Source organism: Sinocyclocheilus grahami, unplaced genomic scaffold, assembly GCF_001515645.1.
Source record: "Sinocyclocheilus grahami isolate Dianchi unplaced genomic scaffold, SAMN03320097.WGS_v1.1 scaffold191.1, whole genome shotgun sequence".
Lineage (NCBI taxonomy): Eukaryota > Metazoa > Chordata > Actinopteri > Cypriniformes > Cyprinidae > Sinocyclocheilus > Sinocyclocheilus grahami.
This window is the reverse complement of record NW_015505370.1, coordinates 1,194,471-1,213,341: the sequence shown is the minus strand read 5'-3', so window position 1 is coordinate 1,213,341 and position 18,871 is coordinate 1,194,471. Positions and strand designations below refer to the sequence as shown.

General features: G+C 39.2%; 1 protein-coding gene across 1 annotated transcript in view; it reads left to right on the top strand.

Moving 5' to 3' along the window:
* The window catches only part of LOC107594793 (protein FAM196A-like), a 46,069-nt gene that overhangs the window by 4,423 nt on the left and 22,775 nt on the right, over positions 1–18,871 (top strand). The window contains exon 3 of the mRNA XM_016284969.1: positions 12,503–13,595. Coding sequence (XP_016140455.1) covers positions 12,508–13,595 — 1,088 coding nt within the window. The 5' untranslated portion in view covers positions 12,503–12,507. The remainder of the gene's footprint in view (positions 1–12,502; positions 13,596–18,871) is intronic.

Here is an 18,871-nt window from a genome sequence, read left to right as displayed (position 1 = left end):
ATATATATATATATATATATATATATATATATATTCGCTTAAGGGTTGGGACATAACACATAAGTCAATCGTTTTGCGCGTCATGATGTTAGCTTATTATTTAAGCATTAAATAATGTTCTAAACATTGTGGTTTAAAATCAAAATTTTAAACTGTTCAGGGACATTAAGCAGTGGGGCAGAATTCATTTTGGTAAATGTGCAACGCGCGTTAAAGGGACAATTCACCCAAAAATGAAAATTCTGTCATCATTTACTCACCCTCATGTCGTTCCAAACCTGTATGAGTTGCTTTCTTATGTTGAACATAAAAGGAGATATTTTGAAGATTGCTGGTAATTAAACAGTTGGTGGTTGCCATTAACTTCCATAGTATTTATTTTCATACTATGGAAGTCAATGGCAACCACCAAGGTTTGGAACGACATGAGGGTGAGTAAATGATGACAGAATTTTCATTTTTGGGTGAACTATCCCTTTAAGACAGTTTCAGCTTGATATTCGTGGCACGCACCTGCTCATACAGCGCCTGACTAAACTTGAGTTATTTTTCGCACCTTGTGCTTAAACGTTCAAATACACATAGTTATGTGTCAAAATCTTTGTGTCTTAAATGAACGTTAATAGTTGAAAGATAAAACTGTGTATAGTAGTAGGCTACATGAGATCCTAGCATTATGATGATTTCTTGAAGGGATAGTTCACCCAAAAATTAAAATACTGTCATCATTTACTCAGCCTCAAGTTGTTCTAAACCTGTATGAATTTATTTGTTCTCCTCAACATACAAGAAGATATTTTGAAGAATGTTTGTAACCAGAAAGTTTCTGGTCCCCATTGACTCCAACAGTGTATGTTATTTATTTATTTATTTTTTTCATACTTTGCAAGTCATGGAGGCCCACAAATCTATTTAAAGCTATTTATATATTTTTATTGTGATGGGGAGCCCTGCAGAAAGTCATAGCCCCGGGGCCCAGTGAGGTCTTAATGCGGCACTGCGGCCACATACATAAATATATATAAACTAATATATTTACAAAAAATATAAATTTACTGATAACCTACATTTGATCCCAGGCTAACTAGCCCGTACAGAGTGACAGCTTAGTTTAGACTGGGTTTGCCAACTTGTTACTTGCAGCGTTGCAGCTCAAGTAGTTTTTTTTCTTAATTTATTATTTAAAGGGTTAGTTCAACCAAAAATGAAAATTCTGTAATTAATTACTCAATTACCCTTGTGTTGTTACAAACCCACAAGACCTTCATTCATCTTCGGAACACAATTTAAGATATTTTTGATGAAATCTGAGGGCTCTCTGACCCTCCCATAGACAGCAAGGTAACTACCACGTTCAAGGTCTAGAAAAGTACCAAGATGATCGACAACGTAGTCCGTGTGACATCAGTGGTTCAACCTTTAACTCAACTGTAACGGCGCCGGCACCACCACACGCTCGCGTCATGGTACTGTCGTGAACGCGCGTCCACAAGTGATGAAGTAGAGATGAAAATGTGGAATAAAGTCGTTATTTTTGTTTTCTTTGCGCAAAAAAGTATTCTCGTAGCTTCGTAACTTTACAGTTGAACCACTGATGAACGAAGGCCTTATAGGTTTCGAACAACATGAGGGTGATTAATTCATGACAGAATTTTCATTTTTGGGTGAACTAACACTTTAACATTTATGCTGGCCTCCTGAGCCTCAACATTTATGAAGGTTAGACATCTCCTTTTCACTGAAGTGTCATGCCTAGTTTGTAAGCTGTTTGTGGAAAGTAGCATATACAGTATGCTAGACAGCAGTGTGAGGACTTTTGGCCTCCCAGTGTGCAACCTTCCAGTGACTCATAACTTTTGACTGTACCGCAGTGTCAGTGCTTTCGGGTTTCAGACTGTGCAGTCATGTGGTGACAACGGAAGGCAAAGGCAGCTCGTGAAAATCATTAGATTGTTTTTCACGATGAGGTTTGGTGCTACAAGCAGGGCTCAAAGCCCTTTGCAGAATAAAATACAGAGATTACAGCTCTCCCAATGTTAATGACTGTTGCACCACATGCAGCTTGGAATATGTTTATGATAAAGGGAGGAGAGGATAAAAAGGGAAACATTGGACTGGCTGGGGATATTGTGTTATACTGTGTGCTTTTGGAAAAAGCAATGAGTTTTATAAATTGTTTTCCAAAGGAGACCGTTTGCTGGAAGCCAGTTTACAGGTTCTTTTCCAGGGACTGTAGTTAGTGATTCATTTTTATGTTATTTTTTGATGCTGAATTGTTTGATGAATAATGTCAAAGGTAAGATCTGACAAACCAATACAGAGACGGGTCAGCCTTCATTTTTACTGTAAACCCCAATGCTAATCAACAGTCATGCGTCACAAACAATATTGCATTACAAAGTGGTCAACACTTTTTCAAAGGGAAGTAATGAAATATGTCAGTTTAGTGTGCTATCAAAAGAGCAGCAGACTAGGGACAGCTCAAGACCTCGATGTGATGTAGAAGGACAGTCAGTCAGGTGCTGTTTTATCTATGGCAGAGGCAGTATTGCACCTATCCGCTCTCTCTTGAATCTTGCATAGACCTCTTGTGGTTTGAAAGCTTGCTGGTAGTTGGTTTATTGCTTTGCTCACAGTTTCTTTTCAAAGGCGCTACCATAAAAATAAAAAGGAAGACAAAATCAAGCCATCAAACCAGACATGATATTAGGAATACCATGGCTAAAATATGCCTGCATTCTCCACCATAATACATTCACAACACATTTAGCAGTCTGATAGAATGAATTGTGGCTAGAAACACATTATAACAAAACACAACCATTGTATAATATACAGGTGCATCTCAATAAATTAGAATGTCATGAAAAAGTTCATTTATTTTAGTAATTCAACTCAAATTGTGAAACTCGTGTATTAAATCAATTCAATGCACACAGACTGAAGTAGTTTAAGTCTTTGGTTCTTTTATGAAACACTATACGATCACAAAGTTAAAAAGAATTTAAGCGATAAACAGAGCAGAGTTAATGAAGCATTGCTGTGGAAATGGTTTCTTCTCTCTCGGAATCAGTGTGGTTGGTTGTGCATCTTTTTCTTCCACACTTTTTCCTTCCACTCAACTTTCTGTTAACATGCTTGGATACAGCACTCTGTGAACAGCCAGCTTCTTTGGCAATGAATGTTTGTGGCTTACCCTCCTTGTGAATGGTGTCAATGATTGTCTTCTGGACAACTGTCAGATCAGCAGTCTTCCCCATGATTGTGTAGCCTAGTGAACCAAACTGAGAGACCATTTTGAAGGCTCAGGAAACCTTTGCAGGTGTTTTGAGTTGATTAGCTGATTGGCATTGTAACGTAGTTTGTAGCTCGGGAAGGAGGCGGGAACCGGCGAACACTCCAACAAAACTTTAATAAAATAAATAAACACAAAACAGAAACCAAAACACAAAATAAACTCCAGGCCTGGTCCTCTCTCGTCTTTCACTTTCGTCACTCCTCCTTTGTATCCTTCCGGAGCTCCTCCGTGAGACTCGAGACCGGTGAGTGGTGCAGGTGTCGCTCATTATCAATTACTCCACCGGCCTCACTCCGTTCCCACGGCTCTCGGCCCCGCCCCTCTCGTCACAGGCATGTTACCATATTCTAATTGGTTGAGATAGTGAATTGGTGGGTTTTTGTTAAATGTGAGCCAAAATCATCACAATTAAAAGAACCAAAGACTTAAACTACTTCAGTCTGTGTGCACTGAATTTATTTAATACACGAGTTTCACAATTTGAGTTGAATTACTGAAATAAATGAACTTTTCCACGACATTCTAATTTATTGAGGTGCACCTGTACATTATATTTCAATACATAACATTTAGTTTAATATTGTATTTTAAAGGCCGAGCCTTACAAGCCTTGATTTTCTATATGACACACATTTTATAGGCAAATGCTCCATGATGTCTCTAAGCAGTACCACCATTTCCCTGCTAAATGTTACAATGCTTCATTCACACATCATGCTTCATTTGCATTACAAAACATGAATAATATTTGTAGGTTTTACACAAGAGCTGAGTACAATAGCATACAATAAAGCTCCTGATGCACGCACAACAATAAAACCAGCTAGTGCTGTTATATCACTGTGATTTAAAAGGAATACTAATTATATCTCTGTGGTATAAAAGTCATATCAGCTCACAAATCCACAGCCAATCCTATTATCCTCCCAAAATCGTGAGATTAGGACAGATTTTTGATATGAAGTCCCTGGTGGAACTGACCCCTAAATCTGCGGTCTCCTTCAATGCAGAATATCAGGTTGTGCTCCAAGTTGATAAGATTTAAAAAACCGAAGCTGGTATAAATGAAATCTGAAACATAAAGAAATATCTGAGAATATGATGGCATTGAATAGGGATGTAAGATGATGTTTTGAACAACACATTGTTTGGGACTTTGTCTCCCTTGCCAAAGGAAAAGCAATGGAAGCTTTACAGTGCATATCTACAGTAGCTGCTGCTGGCGATAGCCATCCATAGGCACAGCTGGATGAGAATGTGGGTTCAATTAATAAATAAATGTGTTGAGAAACGTATTAAAAATGCACATCGCTATAGAGTTAAAGTCTGCTTCTTTTTCAATAGGAGCAGTGGGCCTGTTTGAACTGACATGCTGCTAAAGTGCATGAGGAGAGTTAAGAGGATTACTTTTGCAATTTTAGATTCAATGCATTACTCATAATCCTGGGGTTGACGGTGGCCAAATTGTCAGGGTCGAAGGGGGACCTCTGTGTGTGTGCCTGAAAAAGAGCGAGAGTGAGAAGAGAGATTTGGTTTACAGGATAGTTCACCCAAAAAATAAAAAATTTGAAGAATTGCATTGATCGCTCTTTTACAATCACAAAGCAAACGGTAACTGAGGACTTTACAGGAATGTAAAAACACCTTAAAAGTGCTCTACACTGCTTTTACACTATATATCCAGTCTTCTGAGTTATACTATAGCTTTGCGTGACAGATAGTGTCACGGGACGGTCAGGAAAGCACACCGTGTAAACAAAGGGACGCCAGACCCTGACAGATAGACTGATATTTAAATTTTTCACTGTTCATTTTCTGTTTAGTTTGAATTTAAGAATCAAATCAGTCTGGTTTGTGAATGAATCATTTAGACTGCTTTTGTGAACTGATTCAACCAAAAAGATTAAAAAGAATAATTCTTTCTTAAATTGGATATCATTACTCATGAACTCGACTTCACTCAAGTCCATACAAACTACTTTTATGATAATTTGATGGTGCTTTTGGGCTTTTTCATTCATTGTAATTGCCTGGAAAAGAACAACCAGTGTGAGGGTGAGTAAATTATAAGAGATTGTTCATTTTCAGGAGAACTAGCCCTTTAAAAGTTCAGTCTCCATCTGTATAATCTCAAGGTATTTTTGCCAAGTGCCCTTTGGGAGGGGAATTATTCACTGCAAATTACTGATGATGACAGTAATGATGACAGTAATTGCTATCATCAAGAAATACTATTACAGCATAGCAGTGTTGCTGGGCTTCTGGTACTGACCATTAATACCCTTCACAAGAATAAACAGAACTAGTTGCACAAGTGTCCACTTTTACAGTTTTAATAATTGCCTTTACATGGTTTTGAATGCCTTCCCAGGACATTGCAAAAACTTTTTCTGTATACCCCAGTGAGTACTCACAAATGACCCAAAGATTGTTTTCATTCCTAATCATAGTTGCGATTCTGTTGGCACTTACGAGACACGCAGGTGAGCCACTACCATGTGGATTTAATTAAATTACAGAATCAATGAATCAATCAGCCATCGCCATCTGTTTAAGGACAGATGGTGCTATAAATCAGATTGGTGGGAGTGCAGATGCTATGAGGGATCTCAAGATTTTGGCATGTGCAAGACAGCACGATTCTGACAAGTGATTGTAGGAAGCGTTCATCTGAAAAAGCACAAAATACATAGTGTTACAAATCCTTTTTTGGCCCTGTACCAAATGGCACCTGCATCACTTCTCTCGGCTTGCCACATGGCCTGCTGAGTAATAGTCCGGTATGAAGTCCACACCTCTGCAGGCTCTACAAAAGTCCACATCGAGGAGCATGTGACCCCTAAAATGACAAATGGCTTCACAGACATGCACAAAACCAGGAATGTTTGCTTTTTGAATTCCCTAGATATTATTTAGCATTGTCATTCATATTTTAAAATAGACATTATAGTGTAACAGTCTTATTTTAGTATTAATTATAATAATAAAATTTGTGTTAATAATTTGAAATATCTTTAATTTAAAATGGTAGTTTATTATTGTAAGTTTGCCTTTTTTTAAATTTTTTTTTTTATCCCAGTTACCAAAAATGAACAAAATGTATTTAATAGTTTTAATGAACTAAAGTAACCCTGTTACATAATGCTAAACTTTTAAACAAACAAAAAAAAAATTAAATACTGTGGATTGAAAAAAAACAGACTTTCCAAGTAGCTTCCTCTTAGACTGAAGCAGACTGGGGTTCATTTAACCCTAGTTGCGGAATTACTGCCATGATAAACTGCGTATTCTGCAGCCTAGCTAAAAGAACCTGCCATATTAGCTCCAAAAATTGACAAATCACCGGGCTCATTATTTTGAGATGCAGATTGATTCGTTAGAGGGGGCAGTTCAATGACTCAAGGAGGATGAGTGTTATCACTGTCAAGTCAGATAAGCTTACGGAGTGAAAATCAGACACTGAAAGACACTGCTGCTGCCTGACAGATGACAAGGTGTCCATTTGTATTCTTCCCTGTTACTGAGCCTGTCAGACATTGCAATGACTAATAGTAAATGATGGACCACAGTTGAGTGAAATGAATATGATACAGAATGAAACCTGTCTTGCTGAACATTTATTTTACATTGTATAGCCTGTCCATGGCATGTTACAAATTGTGTGAACGTGGCATTTATTTGCCCAACAATATTAACACTTAAACATAATTAGTGGTGCTTTGCTATTAGTATTGCTGATATGTAGTGTTAGGAATTTGAACAAACTCGTAATCTTTAATATTAAACTATACGGATATTAGGGTTGGGCCGATAGACGATGCCATTGTGCAAAAATGGCAAACGAATTATAGGCTACTAGATGTTTTACATGAACTAAATGAAGCATACAAAAACAGCAACAAAATTCAAAACAATTTAAATTAAATTAGATTAAATAGGCTACACTAAATATGCCTTCTTCATGGTTTTACCATGGCAGACAGTGGTTAGAACAAAAACAAGTTTAAATATTTAGATTTCTGGCCAGAAATACTAACATGTTCACCTTTTCTGGCTTTTATAAGGTGCGAAGTGGAGTAACAACACTACCCGCTGTGCTGAACACATTTTCAGATAGAGCACTGGGAACACACATGCACAAATATTTTCGTGCGGTGTTGGCCATCAGAGGGAACCATCCTTGGTTAGCTTTCCACCAAGTTAGTGGGTCATCTTCTCCATCAATAGCCATTTCCTGTTGGTACATTGACATCTCTGATTCACCTTTTTGATCAGCAGTGAGCATGGCTGCTGTACTGCTCTTTTCCCAAGAAAGCTCCCCAATGAACCCTTTTTCTTCTTCCTCTTCTCTCACTTGTACGGGACTGGGTGTCGGACTTGTGGGTGTTGCTGCTGCTGGCACCGTCTCTGCTACCAGTTCAGTTTTTATGGCACTTAGCCCGGGTGGCTTGATGTGGTCTCCTCTGTGTCTTAGGTCAGGCAAGGTTGCTTTGCACATCATCCTCTGGGTGACATCATGGCCATTTTTGCCTTCCATCTGCTCAAAGATGACGCGCTTCAGGTCGGCTATGAGTTTGTCATCCTGCTCTTACTCCTCCAGCACACCTTCCAGGTGGGCTAACATAGGCGGAAGTGAGGAAACAGTAACATAGTTTTCTCCAGAGAGAAACTCCGCTACTGGATTTAACCCGCTTTTAAGTGCTTCCAGAACACTTATGTCCTGCCATGTAAGCTGCAGGAGCGGGCGGTGGCTTTTGTCCTGAGCAAACACCTGTTTGATGTATTGCACCTGCTTCAGGATTCTTTATTAGTGTTCTAAGCAAGCTAGAAGCAAGTTTGTAAGCCCCCTGTAAAGTAATGTGTAGCCACATAAAATGACATCTGGCTTTGTTTATCTAGTAAGTGTGAGCCACAAATTCAAAGTTCAAACTTATTTTTCCTCATACTAAATTGTCAATTTAATTATTCAATTGAATACAAGTAATATTGAGAATATTCTGAAATAGATCTCTCTCTCTCTCTCTCTCTCTCTCTATATATATATATGTGTATATATTCTCAAATAAATGAATATCAATACAACAAATTGGAAATTTTGACATTTCTGTATTTCTTATTTTGACTGCCGCTAAAATGTCATTTGTTCAAATGATGTTCTCTCTCTTAAACTATAAATGAGTGTAAATGTCAACAACATCATATACAGGTACATCTCAATAAATTAGAATGTTGTGGAAAAGTTCATTTATTTCAGTAATTCAACTCAAATTGTGAAACTCGTGTATTAAATAAATTCAGTGCACACAGACTGAAGTAGTTTAAGTCTTTGGTTCTTTTAATTGTGATGATTTTGGCTCACATTTAACAAAAACCCACCAATTCACTATCTCAACAAATTAGAATATGGTGACATGCCAATCAGCTAATCAACTCAAAACACCTGCAAAGGTTTCCTGAGCCTTCAAAATGGTCTCTCAGTCTGGTTCACTAGACAACACAATCATGGGGAAGACTGCTGATCTGACAGTTGTCCAGAAGACAATCATTGACACCCTTCACAAGGAGGGTAAGCCACAAACATTCATTGCCAAAGAAGCTGGCTGTTCACAGAGTGCTGTATCCAAGCAAGTTAACAGAAAGTTGAGTGGAAGGAAAAAGTGTGGAAGAAAAAGATGCACAACCAACCGAGAGAACCGCAGCCTTATGAGGATTGTCAAGCAAAATTGATTCAAGAATTTGAGTGAACTTCACAAGGAATGGACTGAGGCTGGGTCAAGGCATCAAGAGCCACCACACACAGACGTGTAATGGAATTTGCCTACAGTTGTCTTTTTCCTCTTGTTAAGCCACTCCTGAACCACAGACAACGTCAGAGGCGTCTTACCTGGGCTAAGGTACTTAAGTCTGTCCTGGAAAACATGAGCTTATTCATGGGATCCAATTGCTCTGCCATTTTATTCCAAATGTAACTCCAGGTTGTAGTGGTGGGCGGTATGACCAAAAATTAATATCACGGTATTTTTCAAAATTATACCGGTTTCACGGTATATGACGGTATTTAAAAAAAAAATTCCATGCATGACCGGGTGTAAACCACATTTTCTACTGATTGAGAGAGAAAATAGGCTACTGCAGTAGATTGACTTAGAATGCCCTATTTAACTGTCATGATGAGAGAATATTGTAGAAAAATTCCACTCTAAATAGTGACGAAACTCGACCCATTTATACATGTTAACCAGGAGTCACTCTTAATTTATAATTGCGACATCGTCTGATAAAATCAACATGCGTACAGTAGATGCATGTTGAGCGGCTATGCTGTGGTTTTGGCTATATTACTTTTCTGTCTCATGCAGCGCACTGCCCGAGTACCAAAAAACAAAACAATATTTTGCATTATATTAATAGACGAACTATGCTCATAATTATAATTCCAAACTGTCAGTAAGTGACAGGCGCTTGGAAACGCTGTTTTGTACTCATTTATTGACAGAGGCGGACAAAGTACTCAACTCCATTACTTGAGTGAAAGTACAGATACTGCTTGTCAAATATTACTCCATTACAAGTAAAAGTTGTAATGACGAGTCTGCTGTGGTACGGCCAGCTGAAAGCGATGCTTCTCTGCCGCTCACTGCACAGAACAGACGCAGAGAGAGACGACACTGCGCCGGGAGAGTCAGACCTCGCGCTCGCGGGGCAGCACTGGCGGCATCTTCCAACTGAATCATAGTTAAGGTTTATCCAAAAAAGTCGCTAGGTTTGTCAGTATATATATTCTATAGGAAAAAGCCGCTAAAAGCGTCTGAAAGTTGCTAAATCTAGAGTTGAATCGCGCTCGTGTGTGTGAGACGTGGGAGCTGATGGCAGCAGGCGGTGGAAAATTGTGGCGGTCAGTGGATATTGGGGACGAGTTCTTCTGTGTCATCACGTTCTATTAGTTCTACAGCTTCAGTTTCGGAACTTTCACGCTTAGTAACACATAGAGCTGGGTCCTCGCAACAGTGAAAAGAGACCCCCCCCCCAAACGCGTTCCGAACATTATTTAAACAACGCCGGTATTGCGGTATTTTAAAAATTCATATCATAAGACAAATAAACACCGGTATTCGGTATGAACCGGTATACCGCCCAGCACTACCAGGTTGTATGATTTACTTTTTATTGTATATATATATAGGGTTACACTTCAACTTTTTCCTTTCAAAGTTTAATGGCACAGCTTTCAAATATTTAGTAGTGGGCAAGCTGTATCCTAGTGGCCATTTACGCCAAGTTAAGTAACATGTACGCTTGTGGTGCACCCGCCCCAGAATATCACTTTGCATTGTGCATATTTTTGGCATGGGCTATCAAGCAACCAAACATAACACTTTAGCAATGTCCTAGGAACTAGGGATGTAACAATTACCGGTTTGACGATAAATCGTGATAAAATTCCCCACGGTTAGTATTACCGTTTCATATTTTAATTATCATAAAACCGTATTAGATTACGGTGATTTTAACAACTCACAATAAATAAATACTGTCCAGCATAAAGCACAGTTTTAAATAACAGGCTCACGTGTGCACAGCACGCAGAGTAGTTTAGTTTTGAGTGAAAGCAGGACGGAAAAGCTGGGAGGTTTTAAAAGAGTGCTAAGGGAATTATACAAATTAATATATTAATTAATTAATTAATTATATGAATGTACCTCTGAAGGTTCTGACTGTCTTCAGAAACGATTCGATGGCATTTTGTTTTCATCTTCGCTCCATGTAATACCTGAATTAAGTGTTCTTAATCGCAATACTGCTTTGTCCACGGAGGTTACAGGAAACAGCTCTAATTCAGCTTTTCCATAAGCGCCACCTGCTGTCAGCGAGTGGATTTACAGACACTTATATTTACATTCAACCTGTGTGCGGTTTCTGTCTGGCCAAAAACGGACAGAATTTGCATGCCCTGCTGTAAATTTTGACCGGTTGATGAAAAACAAGCTTATGTGGATTCTACACATTTAAACAATTCAGATAAGTTATCTAGAATTATTTATGGAGCAGATAAAATGCATATAATCATCTATTAATCAATTATAATTTTGACTTAACTCTTTTCTTTATTTAAAGGCTGAAATGGGAGGTTTACCTTTTTATGAAACTTTTTCAAAGCTTTATTTGAACATTTACATTAGATATGTGAACATGCTATTAAACTGTTGTCAGTCAAGTTGCCATTTAAAATCCGAACATCATTGGTAATGTTACTGTTTTAGTGATTATGCAAACAAAAAAGTCATTTTATTTGTTGTTTGTTGATTTTTAAATATATAACTTGGTGAAGTGATTTATGTGTCAGTGCTTTTTGAACATCACCAGCACATTTTAACAATACCGTGATAATACTGATAACCGTGATAATTTTGGTCACTATAACCGTGATAGGAAATTTTCATACCGTTACATCCCTACCAGAAACCATCAAGAACACCATAGCAATCATGCAGCAATGCATCAAAACCACTTAGCACACCTTTGCAACCATATAGCATTGCTCTGGCAACCACTCGCCCAAGCACTGTCAGTGAGTTTTGCACAGCAATAGTTGAAATGGAAAGCAAATTGGCTAATTATTCATGGCCCACCGACTGGTAAAGCAGCATTTTTTTTAGAGCGCAGACACCATCCATTCGATTTTTCTGTGCATGAATAACTTATTCTGATCCAAACTGCGAAAAAGTGACAATAGCAAAAACTCCTATGAATCATTCTTATGCACTTGCACACACATCTTTGATTGCTGACATTTTCACCATTTTGTTCCTCTTAATTCAGGTGTCATGTTATCATATGTGTCTGTATTTGCCATCAAGTGTTGTATTTCATATCTGATGACTCAAAGGCCCTGTTCCGTCTCGCTGGCAGTCTGTGCTTCAGCCCCCATCTCCCATGTACTGGCAGCCTCATTAGAGAGATGAAGCCTTAGTGTAATGAGAGAGCATGAATGCAGGTCGCTCTGTGTCAGCTGTGACTTCCACTGCTAAACAAAACACGCGCACACAAAACAACCCCAAGCTTTGACTGCTAGGATGTTGTGCGCTGAGGAAAAGACAAAACTAGGCCATCTGTGCTTGAGCTGCAATCACTGCCATTTTATTAACTGTAAACGTTCTCGCTGTCCCTAATTTTTTTCCCTCTCTCTCTTGCTCTCTCCCACAGGAGTTATGGTCAGTAAGGAGGCAGGCTGCTGCACTCTGTCAAGCTCAGAGTCTGACTCGGAGTCCGGCGGTCCTTTGCTGGAGCGGAGCGGAGCAGACGTGGTACGCAAGCGAAACAAAGCCCTGCAGGTGCGTTTTAAAGACATCTGCGAGGCGCAGAATGAGACTGCCCACCGAGATGCCAGAGACCGCTCTGTTTCCTGCAAAGTCATCCACCGGAGGTACATGACCATGCCAGCTCGCCGCTCCATCCCGAACGTCACCAAGAGCACGGGCGTGCAAACCTCGCCTGACTTGAAAAAGCATTACCAGACTTTCCCCTTCGAGCGCAAGAAGGAAACCGTAATCAAACACACCGCTCTAGTGGAGAACTACCCTGATCAAAACAATGGCTTTTTGAGTGACGTGAAGGGGGGGGGACGGGGGACAAGGTGTGACAGACGGGTGCAACAGACCCGAGTGTTGCTCCACACTACGCCGCAGTGCAGCGACGCTAAGGACTTGTGTGTTGGGCCAGACTGTTCGGATGGGAAACTCTGCCCTGATCTGTCAGACACGGTTTTAGATCAGTCAGAATCAAGGAGAGACACCAACGTCCCGGGGAGTGGGGCCAAGCACAAAGGATTACCCAGTGAAAGCGAGGCAGGGGCAGGCCTGCAGCCCAACTGTGCCTCCTCAACTAAGCTGACTCAACCTCTGCAGGTCAGGGGTGACTGTTCAAAGATTTCTGGCCCTATTGCATGGACATCCTTGACACAAGTGGAATGCCTGGAGAGTCCCTCAGGGAGCTGCAAACGCAAAAAAGACACGGCACAGCTGAACGGATTGCAGGCGCAGTCTCAGGCTTTGCCTTATTCTGCGAGTTGCGCTTCCCAGGCCCACATACAGGCCCACTGTCACAGTAGCCAAAACTTGGGCACCGCAGAGACCCGGCCGGGCACACAGGGGCATCTGTTTGCTCTCCCTGGGGCCGATGGGAATGTGAAAGCTAGGCTTCAAGCCATGGAGGCTCTGATCAACTCTAGTCAAGAAACCATCAAAGTGCTGCTGGGGGTCATTCAGGAGCTGGAAAGAGGAGAAGCACAGCGAGAGGGGTGAGTCATATATGAGTAGTCTTTATGTAACGTATTTACTATTCATCAACTGTATTTGTGCAGTTTTTGTGTTTTGGCTTGTTTTCTCAATGTGAGAAAGAAAAGATAATACCAAAAATACTAAGGCTATTGAACACTAACATTTTCTCTGAGATTAATTAAAGGGGTGCTATTATGGACTAAGAGGGGTCCTAATATTGAACAAGAGGATCACGCAGAATCTTTGCACGCATGGATATTGCAAGACATATTAGAGTGGTAACGGTATTGTTGTTGTTGTTGTTTTTTTGGCTAAATCACATTTTAGATACGATGTCAACAACCACTTAAAAATAAGTGCATTTACTATGTACAGATAAGTGCAACGGTAATATGTATTATGTTTATTGTTCTTTAATTCTAACATTATAACATGAATTGCAGTGAAACTGTTATACAGTTGAATTTATTTATACCATACTCTCATAATTGAAGTGTAAATTCTGCAGATTACATCATTATCCAGTATTGTACTGTCACTTGACGCTACAGCAGCTCTTCTTCTTCTTCGTTTTCTCTGATGCACTAACTCTGCAGCAGCACTTCTTCTTCGTCCTGGTCTTGTCTGATGCACTCAACTAAGTGTTCTAACCACGACCTCGCCCCTCCCCACCCCCCAACCATTTGAATTTCCGCAGACAGGAATTATTTTAATGATATTCTAATGGACTGCTTTGTGACATGACAGTACCCCGGAAAACAACGCTGTAGTCCAAACGAGCTGTTCGTTGTAGTTCTTGGAAAAGGGATTTAAAAAAAATGAAATATCTCCCTTTGGAGTTGACTTTGAGATTTATAACTTTGTAGAACTTTTTATGCCCAAACATACACACTACACACTGATTCGTAAACTCGTAAACAATAAAGCACTTCTAAAATAATCCGTCATACCTGATTTATGAATGAAAGGCAGGTGTGAAGTCAGCAGGGAATTTGTATTAAACTCAGCAATTTTAATTTCCCTGCATTTATGGTGTTAGTGTCGAACAGGTTTAAGGTCGAACAGGTCTATTTATAACAACTGTTTAAAGCTTTTAAATGCACTTCAGCTCCATTTCCATGTCAGCATCTATGGTGAGTGGCAGAAATTCAGGGTTATATGGGTTGTGGTGACTGTTGAATTTGGAACCTGTAAAGCAAATGAGGTGAAAAGATGCTTCGGTGCCTGTTGAAAGCCACTTGCGCAGCAACACAAGGACACTTCAATGTCAGATGTCATCTTGCATTCACTAATACCTGATGCTCCACAAGCACAGAGCCAACCTCACTTTCTCTCTGCTGCCTCTGACGGCCCGCCTGATGAGAGGAAAGAACTCGATACAATCAGCGTTCCTCATGTTTAATAATGCCCCTCCATTAAGTGGATGTCTCTTCTGGTTGGGATGTTGGAAGCTTAGAAGTGCTTGCCTCAGCTGTTGGCCAGATGGGACGTGACAGTTTATTTAGTAAAGGTCGATGAGAGGGGGTTCTGGAGATATTAGCAGCTCTTAATCCCTGGTAGACATCCAAAAGAAATGTTAGGCGTTTTATGTTTTTTTTTTTTTTTATACATTAATTTATACAAATTATACAAATTCATTATTTTATTCAGCAAAGGTGCATTAAATTGATCGAAATTGACAGTAAAGACATTTACAATTTTACAAAAGATTTCTATTTCAAATAAATGCAGTTTTTTTTTTATTTATATTCATTAAAGAATCTTGAAAAAATTTATCAAAGCTTCCAAAAATATTAAATGGCAAAACTGTTTTCAACATTAATAATAATAAGAAATTAAAGGGGTCACATGATGTTGCTAAAAAAGAACATTATTTTGTGTATTTGGTGTAATGAGATGTTTATGTGGTTTAAGGTTCAAAAAACACATTATTTTCCACACACTGTACAGTATTGTTTCTCCTCTATGCTCCGCCTTTCTGAAACGCGTCAATTTTTACAAAGCTCATCGTTCTGAAACGCGAGGTGTGCTCTGATTGGCCAGCTATCCAGTGCGTTGTGATTGGCCGAATACCTCAAGCGTGTGACAGAAATGTTACGCCCCTTACCATACTGTGATGCCGTGTCCCGGCGCGACATTTGTTGCATCCAGTGGGGACATAATTACTGATTATAATGACTTATACAGTCTTTTTACGCGTTGCATCGCGCCGTGTAAACATAAAACCATGTCAACATTTGTGATCGGAGAAACGACAAATAACAAGCACTACTCTACACTGCTCAAAACTCGCGTTTGAATCATCAGTGGCAAATCCTTTAAATATGAAAGCATTATTTGTCAGAACACCGGCATTGTAGGCTACTCTCCCAGGAAACAGTCCTCGTCCTCCGTAAACTCCGTTGCTCATATCTTAATATTAGGGTTGAACTGTTCTGGAACAGTGTTGTAAATACAACTTAATTTCTAGTTGTGTCCTCTTTTTTCTAAAGGACCACGGCTCTAAAAAAAAAAATCGCTGCTGAAAAGTCATGTTTGCCATTGCAGGAATAAATGACATTTTAAAATATATTAAAATAGAAATCAGCTATATTTATTTTTAATAATATTTCACTGTATTATTGTTTTGTTGTATTTTTGATCAAATAAATTCAGCCTGTGAACAAAAGAGTCTACTAATATGTATTACGGTATCTTAATAGTATTCTGATACCACAAACAGCATATTTATACAAACAATTACTGTATTTAATTAACAATTGGTAGGTGTTGAAATGTAAAACCCATTCAGCACTCATGTTGTGAGATTATTTATTTATTTATTTTTCTTGTAAAGTGTCATCATACCCTAAACTAATAAACCATTCGCTCACTCAGAAAACCTTTACAGAACACCCCAGGAATAAACTAGAGATTTCTGCTCCACATTTTAAAAACTTTATTCATTATTTCTTTTAAATAAACTTAAATTTGTCTAAAGCCTCAAAAGCAATTCCAGCTGATAACACACACACACACACACTAATAATAATAATAATAATAATAATAACAAAAAGAAGGCTTGTATCCATACCTTTTGCTTATTGTAAGTGATCCGACAATAACATTTGACCATAGTTCTGGATAATTTCTCTGAAATTACTCTTTGAAACTATCCAAACACAGAGATCCTCTGTAGACTGACATAAAACCGAAAGTTCTTGAAAATGGCAACAGTTTCTAAGGTAAGATTGGTCAATAATATTTTTATTGCTGGGCTCAGCGAGGTGTCAGTTATGATCCATTTCAAAAAGGTAGCCACTTTACGTCTACCATATTATTGCCCATTTAGAATGGCAGGGACCTTGTAAACAGCAGATGGCTGAATTTATGTGTACAGTATCTCACCCTAAAAATCCCCTGAAATTAGTCAAATTGGCGCCACAGAACTGGTCTAAAACCCACAGTCTCAGCACTTAAGGTCCTTCAGGCATTGCTTTGGGCAGGTAATGGCCCTCAAGTCTAACTCGCCGTCTAAGGAGTGCCGGACTTCTTTCTAATCCCGAGCCAGGAGTGAGAAAAGCAGGCCGTATTTTCAGAGCACAAAACCACTACTCAAACAGTCTCAATTAGCAGCGCCTCATCAGGCAGCCCTTTCATCTTCTGAAGGAGAAAGTGTGTCTGTTTTGTGTAGCTCCCATCTTCCACAATGAGTGTGGGCCCTATTATTAGAGGCAGGACAGCGCCTGCACTCCCACATGCTAGGTGTCATCAGAGCAGCTGAGCTCAGAACCGATGAGTGGCTCAGTGTGGGCATATGAAAGCCCAGCCAGTGTCCCTGGGTTAAACCAGCCAGAGCCAAGGGTTTGATGTTCCTCTCTGTCTGAGTGCAGCGCTTTTAGTGCAAACAAAGCGTCTGCATGCTGCTGACAGCCAGGGTGGGCAGAGCTTAAAATGCCAAGCACTCAGGAGCCCTGGCATGGATGTCTTTGGAACACCAGGGTAGAGCCTTTAGGTGTTAAGCCAGCTTTTAGTGCTGATAGAGTCGTGCTGCGCCTGGAAATTTAGCCAGTTAGTTAGCTTTCATGGGTCGTAGTTTGCATTAGGAAAATACTACAGGACTGCACCATATTATCTGTGCACTGAGTCATCAGTCTAACAGAATTTTAAAATATGAAAATGAATCGTTAAGTAAGAAATAAATAAGTAAAACAGCATATTGATGTATATTGCCCTATATCAAAGAGCGAGATTGCCATGTATGTTACCTATATAATTTTCACATCCATACATTCTCTGGGTATGAACACAAGTGATCAAAGTTTATAACATATATAAAATCCCTATAGTAAATTCTCTATATGTACATATTAGTAGCGGCTGGTGGAAAATTTTCTAGGTAGGGCCACACATCCAACAATTTTTGCATACATCCCAGTATGATTTATCTCAGTATAACAAAAGGAAAATATTACGACTTGAAACATTTTAAATAAAGATAATTGTTTTACCAAGTTCAAGATTAAGTTTGAGGATGATTCTCACAAAACTACATTTTCTGCAAGACTTTTTCAAGATGAATAATTTTTTTTTTGAAATCGCCCAAAAAGGGGCGTTACTCCACATAATGTGACTTGATGCTGATTAGACTATATATCCAGAGGTAGAACAAACAGTCTAGTACAGTGACAGCTAGCGTAACACTGTGGTTGAATGTGATAGAAAAAAATCCCTCCCTTTCACACTTTGGTGGTGCATCGACCTATCGCCCTAATAAAGAAACCGCCTGGTACATATGTTAATAATTATATATGTATATACTGTATATATATATATTAGGGCTGTCAATGTGAGTGCGTTAACGCATGCGATTAATTTTACAATCCTTAACGAGTTAAAATTATTTAACTCAATTAACACAAAATTACTGAAGCACAATTTCTATTCTAACCCTTTAACCCAATTTTGCTTCTCTGCTTGCGATCAGATAATTTTAAGCTGCTAAACTCTGGGAAAGTTTTCAGTCTAATGATCCAGTAAGAAAATACATTCAAACAATCTGTCCAAAACAGCACTAATATAAATTACATCAGAGATTGCAGAGAGAACAGAGCAAACGCGTTGCGTTTTCAATGAATTTTTAATTCCAGTGTGTTTTTCTTTTAAACACAAGCTCTGTCATATTCTGTGATTGTCTCTGAAGAGTGCGAGCCCTCACACGTCGCGCTGTGTGAAGTACAGGTACAGACTGAACAGATTGTCAACACATCCCACCGCTGTATGGCCAGATGAGACGCAAACTACGTTTTCTTGACTG